This window comes from Hippichthys cyanospilos, chromosome 7 (genome assembly GCF_059441005.1).
Source record: "Hippichthys cyanospilos isolate Australia breed blue-spotted pipefish chromosome 7, RoL_Hcya_1.0, whole genome shotgun sequence".
Classification (NCBI taxonomy): domain Eukaryota; kingdom Metazoa; phylum Chordata; class Actinopteri; order Syngnathiformes; family Syngnathidae; genus Hippichthys; species Hippichthys cyanospilos.
In genome coordinates this window covers 12,157,145-12,170,314 of record NC_142375.1, presented here as the reverse complement: position 1 = coordinate 12,170,314, position 13,170 = coordinate 12,157,145, and the positions used below count along the sequence as shown (strand labels likewise).

At 43.7% G+C, this 13,170-nt stretch overlaps 2 protein-coding genes across 2 annotated transcripts in view; both read right to left on the bottom strand.

Moving 5' to 3' along the window:
* The window catches only part of ank2a (ankyrin 2a, neuronal), a 73,764-nt gene that overhangs the window by 9,850 nt on the left and 50,744 nt on the right, over positions 1–13,170 (bottom strand). The window lies entirely within an intron of this gene.
* LOC148421076 (uncharacterized) lies at positions 634–12,434 on the bottom strand. Its single transcript, XM_088419064.1, has 8 exons — positions 12,229–12,434; positions 9,207–11,712; positions 8,430–8,762; positions 6,876–7,985; positions 5,322–6,431; positions 3,768–4,877; positions 796–2,546; positions 634–721 (listed from the first exon to the last, which is right to left on the bottom strand). The coding sequence occupies exons 1-8, from the start codon at positions 12,432–12,434 to the stop codon at positions 634–636; spliced, it is 8,214 nt and encodes a 2,737-aa protein (XP_088275190.1).

Here is a 13,170-nt window from a genome sequence, read left to right as displayed (position 1 = left end):
GAAGGTGAGTCATTATATTTATATTTTTCAGAGGTTTGGAGAGAATATTTTGGTGGACTGTATGGTAAGGATAGACAGTCTTGAGGAAGTTTTGGAGAAATAACATTGCTAGTGAGAAAGCTGGAAGGGAGGCCTAGAAGATTATTGTTCGATGTGTCAAAACAACACTGGGACAACTTTAAAGACTGTTTTACAGTAAAACAGGTAGGGACTGGTTGAGGATTATATAAGGATTTTTGCTCTGTAGCGGCTTTTGAAAGTGTTTCGGAAAGGGAACATTTCCCCCGATAAAGAGGGTCTAACAAAGGAGATATTAACTTTTTATAAGAATGGATCTCATTATTAATGTATGACATATCTGAAAGTGTCAGAGGGCCCTCATAAGACTGACATTTAGCTGCAGTTGTTGGGACCGTTTTGAAGGAACCAAACTGTTGTGGTGACACTGAGTCAGTGGATTCTGGCTTGCTCTCATTAAAAATATTGATAGGACAAAAATCAAAACTGTCCCAATCTGAAATACTTGATTGTATTTTAAATGACTGTTGGTGAAAAAATTGGTTAAGTTCTTCCATTTGGGCTTTGTCAATTTGAGGAACGGGTGAGTCAGGTGAAAGTGAACCAAGTTCACAATCAGTTGATAGAGAAACTGATGCTACAGAATCTGGGGAGGATGCTCTGAAGTCCAACAACCATTCCCCCAGTAAGGACGTGTTTAGATCTGAAGAAACAGAATCTGGGGACAACGCTCTGGTGCTGAATAAAATCTCTAATTCCATGTCTGACAAAACAGACTGTGGAGAATCTGGTCTGGTTTCATCAAAAAGGTCAGTCAGACACAGATCCTGACCTTCCCAATCGGAAACACTCGATGATGGTGTATACGACCTTCGGCTAAAGCACTGGTCATTGGTGTCTATTTGGGCTATGTCAAACTGAGGAACAGGTGAGTCTGGTGAAAGAGGCCTGAGCTCACACTGAGAAGCTACAGACTCTGGGGAATAGGGTCTCATTTCGATGGCCAATTCATCTGTGGTGGAGTCTGACCATTCAGCAAAGGAATCAGACAGTAGCAAAAAAGGTTTAGAATCAAAAGTCATCACTTTAGACGTGCATTGTGCCGGATTTTCATGTGTAAAGCCACGGACGACATCTGCGTAGGTAAGAGGTCGTGCACATGACTGAGGTTTGCCTGCATTGAACAAGACTATACTTTCTGTTCTGACATTTCCTGATGGTACTGATTCTGGGGATTTTGGCCTGCTTTCATCAAAGAGATCCTGGAGACAGAACTCTGAATACTCATTATCAGACATTGTTGACAGAGGAGAATTTGGCCTATTTTCGCAATAGCTTAAGTAATAATTGCAATGCTGCCAGTTGTTTTGCGCAAAGATTGTATCGGGAATAGGTGATTGCTTCCCAACTGATGCCACAGAATCTGGGGAGGATGCTCTAAATTCCAACAACCAATCCCGAAGTAGCGAAATGTCTAGATCTGAAGAAACAGAATCTGGGGACAATGCTCTGCTACTGAATAAGACCTCTAGTTCCATGTCTGACAAAACAGACTGTGGAGAATATGGTCTGGTTTCATCAAAAAGGTTGTTGAGACACAAATCGTTACCTTCCCAATCTGAAACACTTGATTGTGGCGTGTATGACCTTTGGCTAAAGCACTGGTCATAAATGTCGATTTGGGCTACGTCAAACTGAGAAACAGGTGAGTCAGGTGAAAGAGGCCTGAGTTCACAGCGAGATGGTACAGACTCTGGGGAATAGGGTCTAATTTCAATGGCCAATTCAGGTGTGGTGGAGTCTGGCCATTCATCAAAGAAATCAGACGCTAGCAAAATAGGTTTAGACTCAAAAGTCATCACTTTAGATGTGGATTCTGCCGGATTTTCATGTGTAAAGCCACGGACGACATCTGCGTAGGTAAGAGGTCGTGCACATGACTGAGGTTTGCCTGCATTGAACAAGACTATACTTTCTGTTCTGACATTTCCTGATGGTACTGATTCTGGGGATTCTGGCCTGCTTTCATCAAAGAGATCCTGTAGACAGAACTCTGAATACTCATTATCAGACAATGTGGACATGGGAGAAACTGGCCTATTTTCGCAATACCTTAAGTAATAATTGCAATGCTGCCAGTTGTTTTGCGCAAAGATTGTATCGGGAATAGGTGATCGCTTCCCAACTGATGCCACAGAATCTGGGGAGGATGCTCTAAAGTCCAACAACCAATCCTTTAGGAGAAAAATGTCTAGATCTGAAGAAACAGAATCTGGGGACAATGCTCTGCTGCTGAATAAGACCTCTAGATCCATGTCTGACAAAACAGACTGTGGAGAATATGGTCTGGTTTCATCAAACAGGTTGTTGAGACACAAATCGTTACCTTCCCAATCTGAAACACTTGATTGTGGTGTGTATGACCTTTGGCTAAAGCACTGGTCATAAATGTCGATTTGGGCTACGTCAAACTGAGGAACAGGTGAGTCAGGTGAAAGAGGCCTGAGTTCACAGCGAGATGGTACAGACTCTGGGGAATAGGGTCTAATTTCAATGGCCAATTCAGGTGTGGTCGAGTCTGACCATTCATCGAAGAAATCGGACGCTAGCAAAATAGGTTTAGACTCAAAAGTCATCACTTTAGACGTGCATTCTGCAGGATTTTCATGTGTAAAGCCACGGACGACATCTGCGTAGGTAAGAGGTCGTGCACATGACTGAGGTTTGCCTGCATTGAACAAGACTATACTTTCTGTTCTGACATTTCCTGATGGTACTGATTCTGGGGATTCTGGCCTGCTTTCATCAAAGCGATCCTGGAGACAGAACTCTGAATACTCATTATCAGACATTGTTGACAGAGGAGAATTTGGCCTATTTTCGCAATAGCTTAAGTAATAATTGCAATGCTGCCAGTGTTTTTGCGCAAAGATTGTATCGGGAATAGGTGATCGCTTCCCAACTGATGCCACAGAATCTGGGGAGGATGTTCTAAAGTCCAACAACCAATCCTTTAGGAGCGAAATGTCTAAATCTGAAGAAACAGAATCTGGGGACAATGCTCTGCTGCTGAATAAGACCGCTAGATCCATGTCTGACAAAACAGACTGTGGAGAATATGGTCTGGTTTCATCAAAAAGGTTGTTGAGACACAAATCGTTACCTTCCCAATCTGAAACACTTGATTGTGGCGTGTATGACCTTTGGCTAAAGCACTGGTCATAAATGTCGATTTGGGCTACATCAAACTGAGGAACAGGTGAGTCAGGTGAAAGAGGCCTGAGTTCACAGCGAGATGGTACAGACTCTGGGGAATAGGGTCTAATTTCAATGGCCAATTCAAGTGTGGTCGAGTCTGACCATTCATCGAAGAAATCGGACGCTAGCAAAATAGGTTTAGACTCAAAAGTCATCACTTTAGACGTGCATTCTGCAGGATTTTCATGTGTAAAGCCACGGACGACATCTGCGTAGGTAAGAGGTCGTGCACATGACTGAGGTTTGCCTGCATTGAACAAGACTATACTTTCTGTTCTGACATTTCCTGATGGTACTGATTCTGGGGATTCTGGCCTGCTTTCATCAAAGCGATCCTGGAGACAGAACTCTGAATACTCATTATCAGACATTGTTGACAGAGGAGAATTTGGCCTATTTTCGCAATAGCTTAAGTAATAATTGCAATGCTGCCAGTGTTTTTGCGCAAAGATTGTATCGGGAATAGGTGATCGCTTCCCAACTGATGCCACAGAATCTGGGGAGGATGTTCTAAAGTCCAACAACCAATCCTTTAGGAGCGAAATGTCTAGATCTGAAGAAACAGAATCTGGGGACAATGCTCTGCTGCTGAATAAGGCCGCTAGATCCATGTCTGACAAAACAGACTGTGGAGAATATGGTCTGGTTTCATCAAAAAGGTTGTTGAGACACAAATCGTTACCTTCCCAATCTGAAACACTTGATTGTGGCGTGTATGACCTTTGGCTAAAGCACTGGTCATAAATGTCGATTTGGGCTACGTCAAACTGAGGAACAGGTGAGTCAGGTGAAAGAGGCCTGAGTTCACAGCGAGATGGTACAGACTCTGGGGAATAGGGTCTAATTTCAATGGCCAATTCAGGTGTGGTCGAGTCTGGCCATTCATCAAAGAAATCAGACGCTAGCAAAATAGGTTTAGACTCAAAAGTCATCACTTTAGATGTGGATTCTGCCGGATTTTCATGTGTAAAGCCACGGACGACATCTGCGTAGGTAAGAGGTCGTGCACATGACTGAGGTTTGCCTGCATTGAACAAGACTATACTTTCTGTTCTGATATTTTCTGATGGTACCGATTCTGGGGATTCTGGCCTGTTTTCATCAAAGAGATCCTGTAGACAGAACTCTGAATACTCATTATCAGACAATGTGGACATGGGAGAAACTGGCCTATTTTCGCAATAGCTTAAGTAATAATTGCAATGCTGCCAGTTGTTTTGCGCAAAGATTGTATCGGGAATAGGTGATCGCTTCCCAACTGATGCCACAGAATCTGGGGAGGATGCTCTAAAGTCCAACAACCAATCCTTTAGGAGCGAAATGTCTAGATCTGAAGAAACAGAATCTGGGGACAATGCTCTGCTGCTGAATAAGACCTCTAGATCCATGTCTGACAAAACAGACTGTGGAGAATATGGTCTGGTTTCATCAAACAGGTTGTTGAGACACAAATCGTTACCTTCCCAATCTGAAACACTTGATTGTGGTGTGTATGACCTTTGGCTAAAGCACTGGTCATAAATGTCGATTTGGGCTACGTCAAACTGAGGAACAGGTGAGTCAGGTGAAAGAGGCCTGAGTTCACAGCGAGATGGTACAGACTCTGGGGAATAGGGTCTAATTTCAATGGCCAATTCAGGTGCGGTCGAGTCTGACCATTCATCGAAGAAATCGGACGCTAGCAAAATAGGTTTAGACTCAAAAGACATCACTTTAGACGTGCATTCTGCCGGATTTTCATGTGTAAAGCCACGGACGACATCTGCGTAGGTAAGAGGTCGTGCACATGACTGAGGTTTGCCTGCATTGAACAAGACTATACTTTCTGTTCTGACATTTCCTGATGGTACGGATTCTGGGGATTCTGGCCTGCTTTCATCAAAGAGATCCTGGAGACAGAACTCTGAATACTCATTATCAGACATTGTTGACAGAGGAGAATTTGGCCTATTTTCGCAATAGCTTAAGTAATAATTGCAATGCTGCCAGTTGTTTTGCGCAAAGATTGTATCGGGAATAGGTGATCGCTTCCCAACTGATGCCACAGAATCTGGGGAGGATGCTCTAAAGTCCAACAACCAATCCTTTAGGAGCGAAATGTCTAGATCTGAAGAAACAGAATCTGGGGACAATGCTCTGCTGCTGAACAAGACCGCTAGATCCATGTCTGACAAAACAGACTGTGGAGAATATGGTCTGGTTTCATCAAACAGGTTGTTGAGACACAAATCGTTACCTTCCCAATCTGAAACACTTGATTGTGGTGTGTATGACCTTTGGCTAAAGCACTGGTCATAAATGTCGATTTGGGCTACGTCAAACTGAGGAACAGGTGAGTCAGGTGAAAGAGGCCTGAGTTCACAGCGAGATGGTACAGACTCTGGGGAATAGGGTCTAATTTCAATGGCCAATTCAGGTGTGGTGGAGTCTGACCATTCATCAAAGAAATCAGACGCTAGCAAAATAGGTTTAGACTCAAAAGTCATCACTTTAGACGTGGATTCTGCCGGATTTTCATGTGTAAAGCCACGGACGACATCTGCGTAGGTAAGAGGTCGTGCACATGACTGAGGTTTGCCTGCATTGAACAAGACTATACTTTCTGTTCTGATATTTTCTGATGGTACTGATTCTGGGGATTCTGGCCTGTTTTCATCAAAGAGATCCTGTAGACAGAACTCTGAATACTCATTATCAGACAATGTGGACATGGGAGAAACTGGCCTATTTTCGCAATACCTTAAGTAATAATTGCAATGCTGCCAGTTGTTTTGCGCAAAGATTGTATCGGGAATAGGTGATCGCTTCCCAACTGATGCCACAGAATCTGGGGAGGATGCTCTAAAGTCCAACAACCAATCCTTTAGGAGCGAAATGTCTAGATCTGAAGAAACAGAATCTGGGGACAATGCTCTGCTGCTGAATAAGACCTCTAGATCCATGTCTGACAAAACAGACTGTGGAGAATATGGTCTGGTTTCATCAAAAAGGTTGTTGAGACACAAATCGTTACCTTCCCAATCTGAAACACTTGATTGTGGTGTGTATGACCTTTGGCTAAAGCACTGGTCATAAATGTCGATTTGGGCTACGTCAAACTGAGGAACAGGTGAGTCAGGTGAAAGAGGCCTGAGTTCACAGCGAGATGGTACAGACTCTGGGGAATAGGGTCTAATTTCAATGGCCAATTCAGATGTGGTCGAGTCTGACCATTCATCGAAGAAATCGGACGCTAGCAAAATAGGTTTAGACTCAAAAGTCATCACTTTAGACGTGCATTCTGCCGGATTTTCATGTGTAAAGCCACGGACGACATCTGCGTAGGTAAGAGGTCGTGTACATGACTGAGGTTTGCCTGCATTGAACAAGACTATACTTTCTGTTCTGAAATTTCCTGATGGTACGGATTCTGGGGATTCTGGCCTGCTTTCATCAAAGAGATCCTGGAGACAGAACTCTGAATACTCATTATCAGACAATGTGGACATGGGAGAAACTGGCCTATTTTCGCAATACCTTAAGTAATAATTGCAATGCTGCCAGTTGTTTTGCGCAAAGATTGTATCGGGAATAGGTGATCGCTTCCCAACTGATGCCACAGAATCTGGAGAGGATGCTCTAAAGTCCAACAACCAATCCTTTAGGAGCGAAATGTCTAGATCTGAAGAAACAGAATCTGGGGACAATGCTCTGCTGCTGAATAAGACCTCTAGATCCATGTCTGACAAAACAGACTGTGGAGAATATGGTCTGGTTTCATCAAAAAGGTTGTTGAGACACAAATCGTTACCTTCCCAATCTGAAACACTTGATTGTGGCGTGTATGACCTTTGGCTAAAGCACTGGTCATAAATGTCGATTTGGGCTACGTCAAACTGAGGAACAGGTGAGTCAGGTGAAAGAGGCCTGAGTTCACAGCGAGATGGTACAGACTCTGGGGAATAGGGTCTAATTTCAATGGCCAATTCAGGTGTGGTCGAGTCTGGCCATTCATCAAAGAAATCAGACGCTAGCAAAATAGGTTTAGACTCAAAAGTCATCACTTTAGATGTGGATTCTGCCGGATTTTCATGTGTAAAGCCACGGACGACATCTGCGTAGGTAAGAGGTCGTGCACATGACTGAGGTTTGCCTGCATTGAACAAGACTATACTTTCTGTTCTGATATTTTCTGATGGTACCGATTCTGGGGATTCTGGCCTGTTTTCATCAAAGAGATCCTGTAGACAGAACTCTGAATACTCATTATCAGACAATGTGGACATGGGAGAAACTGGCCTATTTTCGCAATAGCTTAAGTAATAATTGCAATGCTGCCAGTTGTTTTGCGCAAAGATTGTATCGGGAATAGGTGATCGCTTCCAAACTGATGCCACAGAATCTGGGGAGGATGCTCTAAAGTCCAACAACCAATCCTTTAGGAGCGAAATGTCTAGATCTGAAGAAACAGAATCTGGGGACAATGCTCTGCTGCTGAATAAGACCTCTAGATCCATGTCTGACAAAACAGACTGTGGAGAATATGGTCTGGTTTCATCAAACAGGTTGTTGAGACACAAATCGTTACCTTCCCAATCTGAAACACTTGATTGTGGTGTGTATGACCTTTGGCTAAAGCACTGGTCATAAATGTCGATTTGGGCTACGTCAAACTGAGGAACAGGTGAGTCAGGTGAAAGAGGCCTGAGTTCACAGCGAGATGGGACAGACTCTGGGGAATAGGGTCTAATTTCAATGGCCAATTCAGGTGTGGTCGAGTCTGACCATTCATCGAAGAAATCGGACGCTAGCAAAATAGGTTTAGACTCAAAAGACATCACTTTAGACGTGCATTCTGCCGGATTTTCATGTGTAAAGCCACGGACGACATCTGCGTAGGTAAGAGGTCGTGCACATGACTGAGGTTTGCCTGCATTGAACAAGACTATACTTTCTGTTCTGACATTTCCTGATGGTACGGATTCTGGGGATTCTGGCCTGCTTTCATCAAAGAGATCCTGGAGACAGAACTCTGAATACTCATTATCAGACATTGTTGACAGAGGAGAATTTGGCCTATTTTCGCAATAGCTTAAGTAATAATTGCAATGCTGCCAGTTGTTTTGCGCAAAGATTGTATCGGGAATAGGTGATCGCTTCCCAACTGATGCCACAGAATCTGGGGAGGATGCTCTAAAGTCCAACAACCAATCCTTTAGGAGCGAAATGTCTAGATCTGAAGAAACAGAATCTGGGGACAATGCTCTGCTGCTGAACAAGACCGCTAGATCCATGTCTGACAAAACAGACTGTGGAGAATATGGTCTGGTTTCATCAAAAAGGTTGTTGAGACACAAATCGTTACCTTCCCAATCTGAAACACTTGATTGTGGCGTGTATGACCTTTGGCTAAAGCACTGGTCATAAATGTCGATTTGGGCTACGTCAAACTGAGGAACAGGTGAGTCAGGTGAAAGAGGCCTGAGTTCACAGCGAGATGGTACAGACTCTGGGGAATAGGGTCTAATTTCAATGGCCAATTCAGGTGTGGTGGAGTCTGACCATTCATCAAAGAAATCAGACGCTAGCAAAATAGGTTTAGACTCAAAAGTCATCACTTTAGACGTGGATTCTGCCGGATTTTCATGTGTAAAGCCACGGACGACATCTGCGTAGGTAAGAGGTCGTGCACATGACTGAGGTTTGCCTGCATTGAACAAGACTATACTTTCTGTTCTGATATTTTCTGATGGAACTGATTCTGGGGATTCTGGCCTGTTTTCATCAAAGAGATCCTGTAGACAGAACTCTGAATACTCATTATCAGACAATGTGGACATGGGAGAAACTGGCCTATTTTCGCAATACCTTAAGTAATAATTGCAATGCTGCCAGTTGTTTTGCGCAAAGATTGTATCGGGAATAGGTGATCGCTTCCCAACTGATGCCACAGAATCTGGGGAGGATGCTCTAAAGTCCAACAACCAATCCTTTAGGAGCGAAATGTCTAGATCTGAAGAAACAGAATCTGGGGACAATGCTCTGCTGCTGAATAAGACCTCTAGATCCATGTCTGACAAAACAGACTGTGGAGAATATGGTCTGGTTTCATCAAAAAGGTTGTTGACACACAAATCGTTACCTTCCCAATCTGAAACACTTGATTGTGGTGTGTATGACCTTTGGCTAAAGCACTGGTCATAAATGTCGATTTGGGCTACGTCAAACTGAGGAACAGGTGAGTCAGGTGAAAGAGGCCTGAGTTCACAGCGAGATGGTACAGACTCTGGGGAATAGGGTCTAATTTCAATGGCCAATTCAGGTGTGGTCGAGTCTGACCATTCATCGAAGAAATCGGACGCTAGCAAAATAGGTTTAGACTCAAAAGTCATCACTTTAGACGTGCATTCTGCCGGATTTTCATGTGTAAAGCCACGGACGACATCTGCGTAGGTAAGAGGTCGTGTACATGACTGAGGTTTGCCTGCATTGAACAAGACTATACTTTCTGTTCTGAAATTTCCTGATGGTACGGATTCTGGGGATTCTGGCCTGCTTTCATCAAAGAGATCCTGGAGACAGAACTCTGAATACTCATTATCAGACAATGTGGACATGGGAGAAACTGGCCTATTTTCGCAATACCTTAAGTAATAATTGCAATGCTGCCAGTTGTTTTGCGCAAAGATTGTATCGGGAATAGGTGATCGCTTCCCAACTGATGCCACAGAATCTGGAGAGGATGCTCTAAAGTCCAACAACCAATCCTTTAGGAGCGAAATGTCTAGATCTGAAGAAACAGAATCTGGGGACAATGCTCTGCTGCTGAATAAGACCTCTAGATCCATGTCTGACAAAACAGACTGTGGAGAATATGGTCTGGTTTCATCAAAAAGGTTGTTGAGACACAAATCGTTACCTTCCCAATCTGAAACACTTGATTGTGGCGTGTATGACCTTTGGCTAAAGCACTGGTCATAAATGTCGATTTGGGCTACGTCAAACTGAGGAACAGGTGAGTCAGGTGAAAGAGGCCTGAGTTCACAGCGAGATGGTACAGACTCTGGGGAATAGGGTCTAATTTCAATGGCCAATTCAGGTGTGGTGGAGTCTGGCCATTCATCAAAGAAATCAGACGCTAGCAAAATAGGTTTAGACTCAAAAGTCATCACTTTAGACGTGCATTCTGCCGGATTTTCATGTGTAAAGCCACGGACGACATCTGCGTAGGTAAGAGGTCGTGTACATGACTGAGGTTTGCCTGCATTGAACAAGACTATACTTTCTGTTCTGACATTTCCTGATGGTACTGACTCTGGGGATTCTGGCCTGCTTTTATCAAAGAGATCCTGGAGACAGAACTCTGAATACTCATTATCAGACATTGTTGACAGAGGAGAATTTGGCCTATTTTCGCAATAGCTTAAGTAATAATTGCAATGCTGCCAGTTGTTTTGCGCAAAGATTGTATCGGGAATAGGTGATTGCTTCCCAACTGATGCCACAGAATCTGGGGAGGATGCTCTAAAGTCCAACAACCAATCCTTTAGGAGCGAAATGTCTAGATCTGAAGAAACAGAATCTGGGGACAATGCTCTGCTGCTGAACAAGACCGCTAGATCCATGTCTGACAAAACAGACTGTGGAGAATATGGTCTGGTTTCATCAAAAAGGTTGTTGAGACACAAATCGTTACCTTCCCAATCTGAAACACTTGATTGTGGCGTGTATGACCTTTGGCTAAAGCACTGGTCATAAATGTCGATTTGGGCTACGTCAAACTGAGGAACAGGTGAGTCAGGTGAAAGAGGCCTGAGTTCACAGCGAGATGGTACAGACTCTGGGGAATAGGGTCTAATTTCAATGGCCAATTCAGGTGTGGTCGAGTCTGGCCATTCATCAAAGAAATCAGACGCTAGCAAAATAGGTTTAGACTCAAAAGTCATCACTTTAGATGTGGATTCTGCCGGATTTTCATGTGTAAAGCCACGGACGACATCTGCGTAGGTAAGAGGTCGTGCACATGACTGAGGTTTGCCTGCATTGAACAAGACTATACTTTCTGTTCTGATATTTTCTGATGGTACCGATTCTGGGGATTCTGGCCTGTTTTCATCAAAGAGATCCTGTAGACAGAACTCTGAATACTCATTATCAGACAATGTGGACATGGGAGAAACTGGCCTATTTTCGCAATATCTTAAGTAATAATTGCAATGCTGCCAGTTGTTTTGCGCAAAGATTGTATCGGGAATAGGTGATCGCTTCCCAACTGATGCCACAGAATCTGGGGAGGATGCTCTAAAGTCCAACAACCAATCCTTTAGGAGAAAAATGTCTAGATCTGAAGAAACAGAATCTGGGGACAATGCTCTGCTGCTGAATAAGACCTCTAGATCCATGTCTGACAAAACAGACTGTGGAGAATATGGTCTGGTTTCATCAAACAGGTTGTTGAGACACAAATCGTTACCTTCCCAATCTGAAACACTTGATTGTGGTGTGTATGACCTTTGGCTAAAGCACTGGTCATAAATGTCGATTTGGGCTACGTCAAACTGAGGAACAGGTGAGTCAGGTGAAAGAGGCCTGAGTTCACAGCGAGATGGTACAGACTCTGGGGAATAGGGTCTAATTTCAATGGCCAATTCAGGTGTGGTCGAGTCTGACCATTCATCGAAGAAATCGGACGCTAGCAAAATAGGTTTAGACTCAAAAGACATCACTTTAGACGTGCATTCTGCCGGATTTTCATGTGTAAAGCCACGGACGACATCTGCGTAGGTAAGAGGTCGTGCACATGACTGAGGTTTGCCTGCATTGAACAAGACTATACTTTCTGTTCTGACATTTCCTGATGGTACTGATTCTGGGGATTCTGGCCTGCTTTCATCAAAGAGATCCTGGAGACAGAACTCTGAATACTCATTATCAGACATTGTTGACAGAGGAGAATTTGGCCTATTTTCGCAATAGCTTAAGTAATAATTGCAATGCTGCCAGTTGTTTTGCGCAAAGATTGTATCGGGAATAGGTGATCGCTTCCCAACTGATGCCACAGAATCTGGGGAGGATGTTCTAAAGTCCAACAACCAATCCTTTAGGAGCGAAATGTCTAGATCTGAAGAAACAGAATCTGGGGACAATGCTCTGCTGCTGAATAAGACCTCTAGATCCATGTCTGACAAAACAGACTGTGGAGAATATGGTCTGGTTTCATCAAACAGGTTGTTGAGACACAAATCGTTACCTTCCCAATCTGAAACACTTGATTGTGGCGTGTATGACCTTTGGCTAAAGCACTGGTCATAAATGTCGATTTGGGCTACGTCAAACTGAGGAACAGGTGAGTCAGGTGAAAGAGGCCTGAGTTCACAGTGAGTTGCTACAGACTCTGGGGAATAGGGTCTCATTTCGATGGCCAATTCAGCATTGGTAGAGTCTGACCATTCATCAAAGGAATCAGACAGTAGCAAAATAGGTTTAGACTCAAAAGCCATAATTTTATAATTGGCTTCTGCCGGATTTTCATGTGTAAAGCCACGAACGACATCTGCATAGGTCAAACGTCCTGCACATGACTGAGGTTGGCCGGCATTGAGCAAGAATTTACTTTCTGGTCTGACATTTTCTGATGGTACCGATTCTGGGCATTCTGGCCTGCTTACATCAAAGAGATCCTGGAGACTGAACTCTGAATACTCATTTTCAGACAATGTTGACAGGGGAGAAATTGGCCTATTTTCGCAATAGCTTAAGTAATAATTGCAATGCTGCCTGTTGTTTTGCGCAAGGATAGGATCGGGAACAGGTGGCTGTTTCCCAACTGATGCCACACAATCTGGGGAGGATGCTCTAAATTCCAACAACCAATCCCGAAGTAGCGAAGTGTCTAGATCTGAAGAAACAGAATCT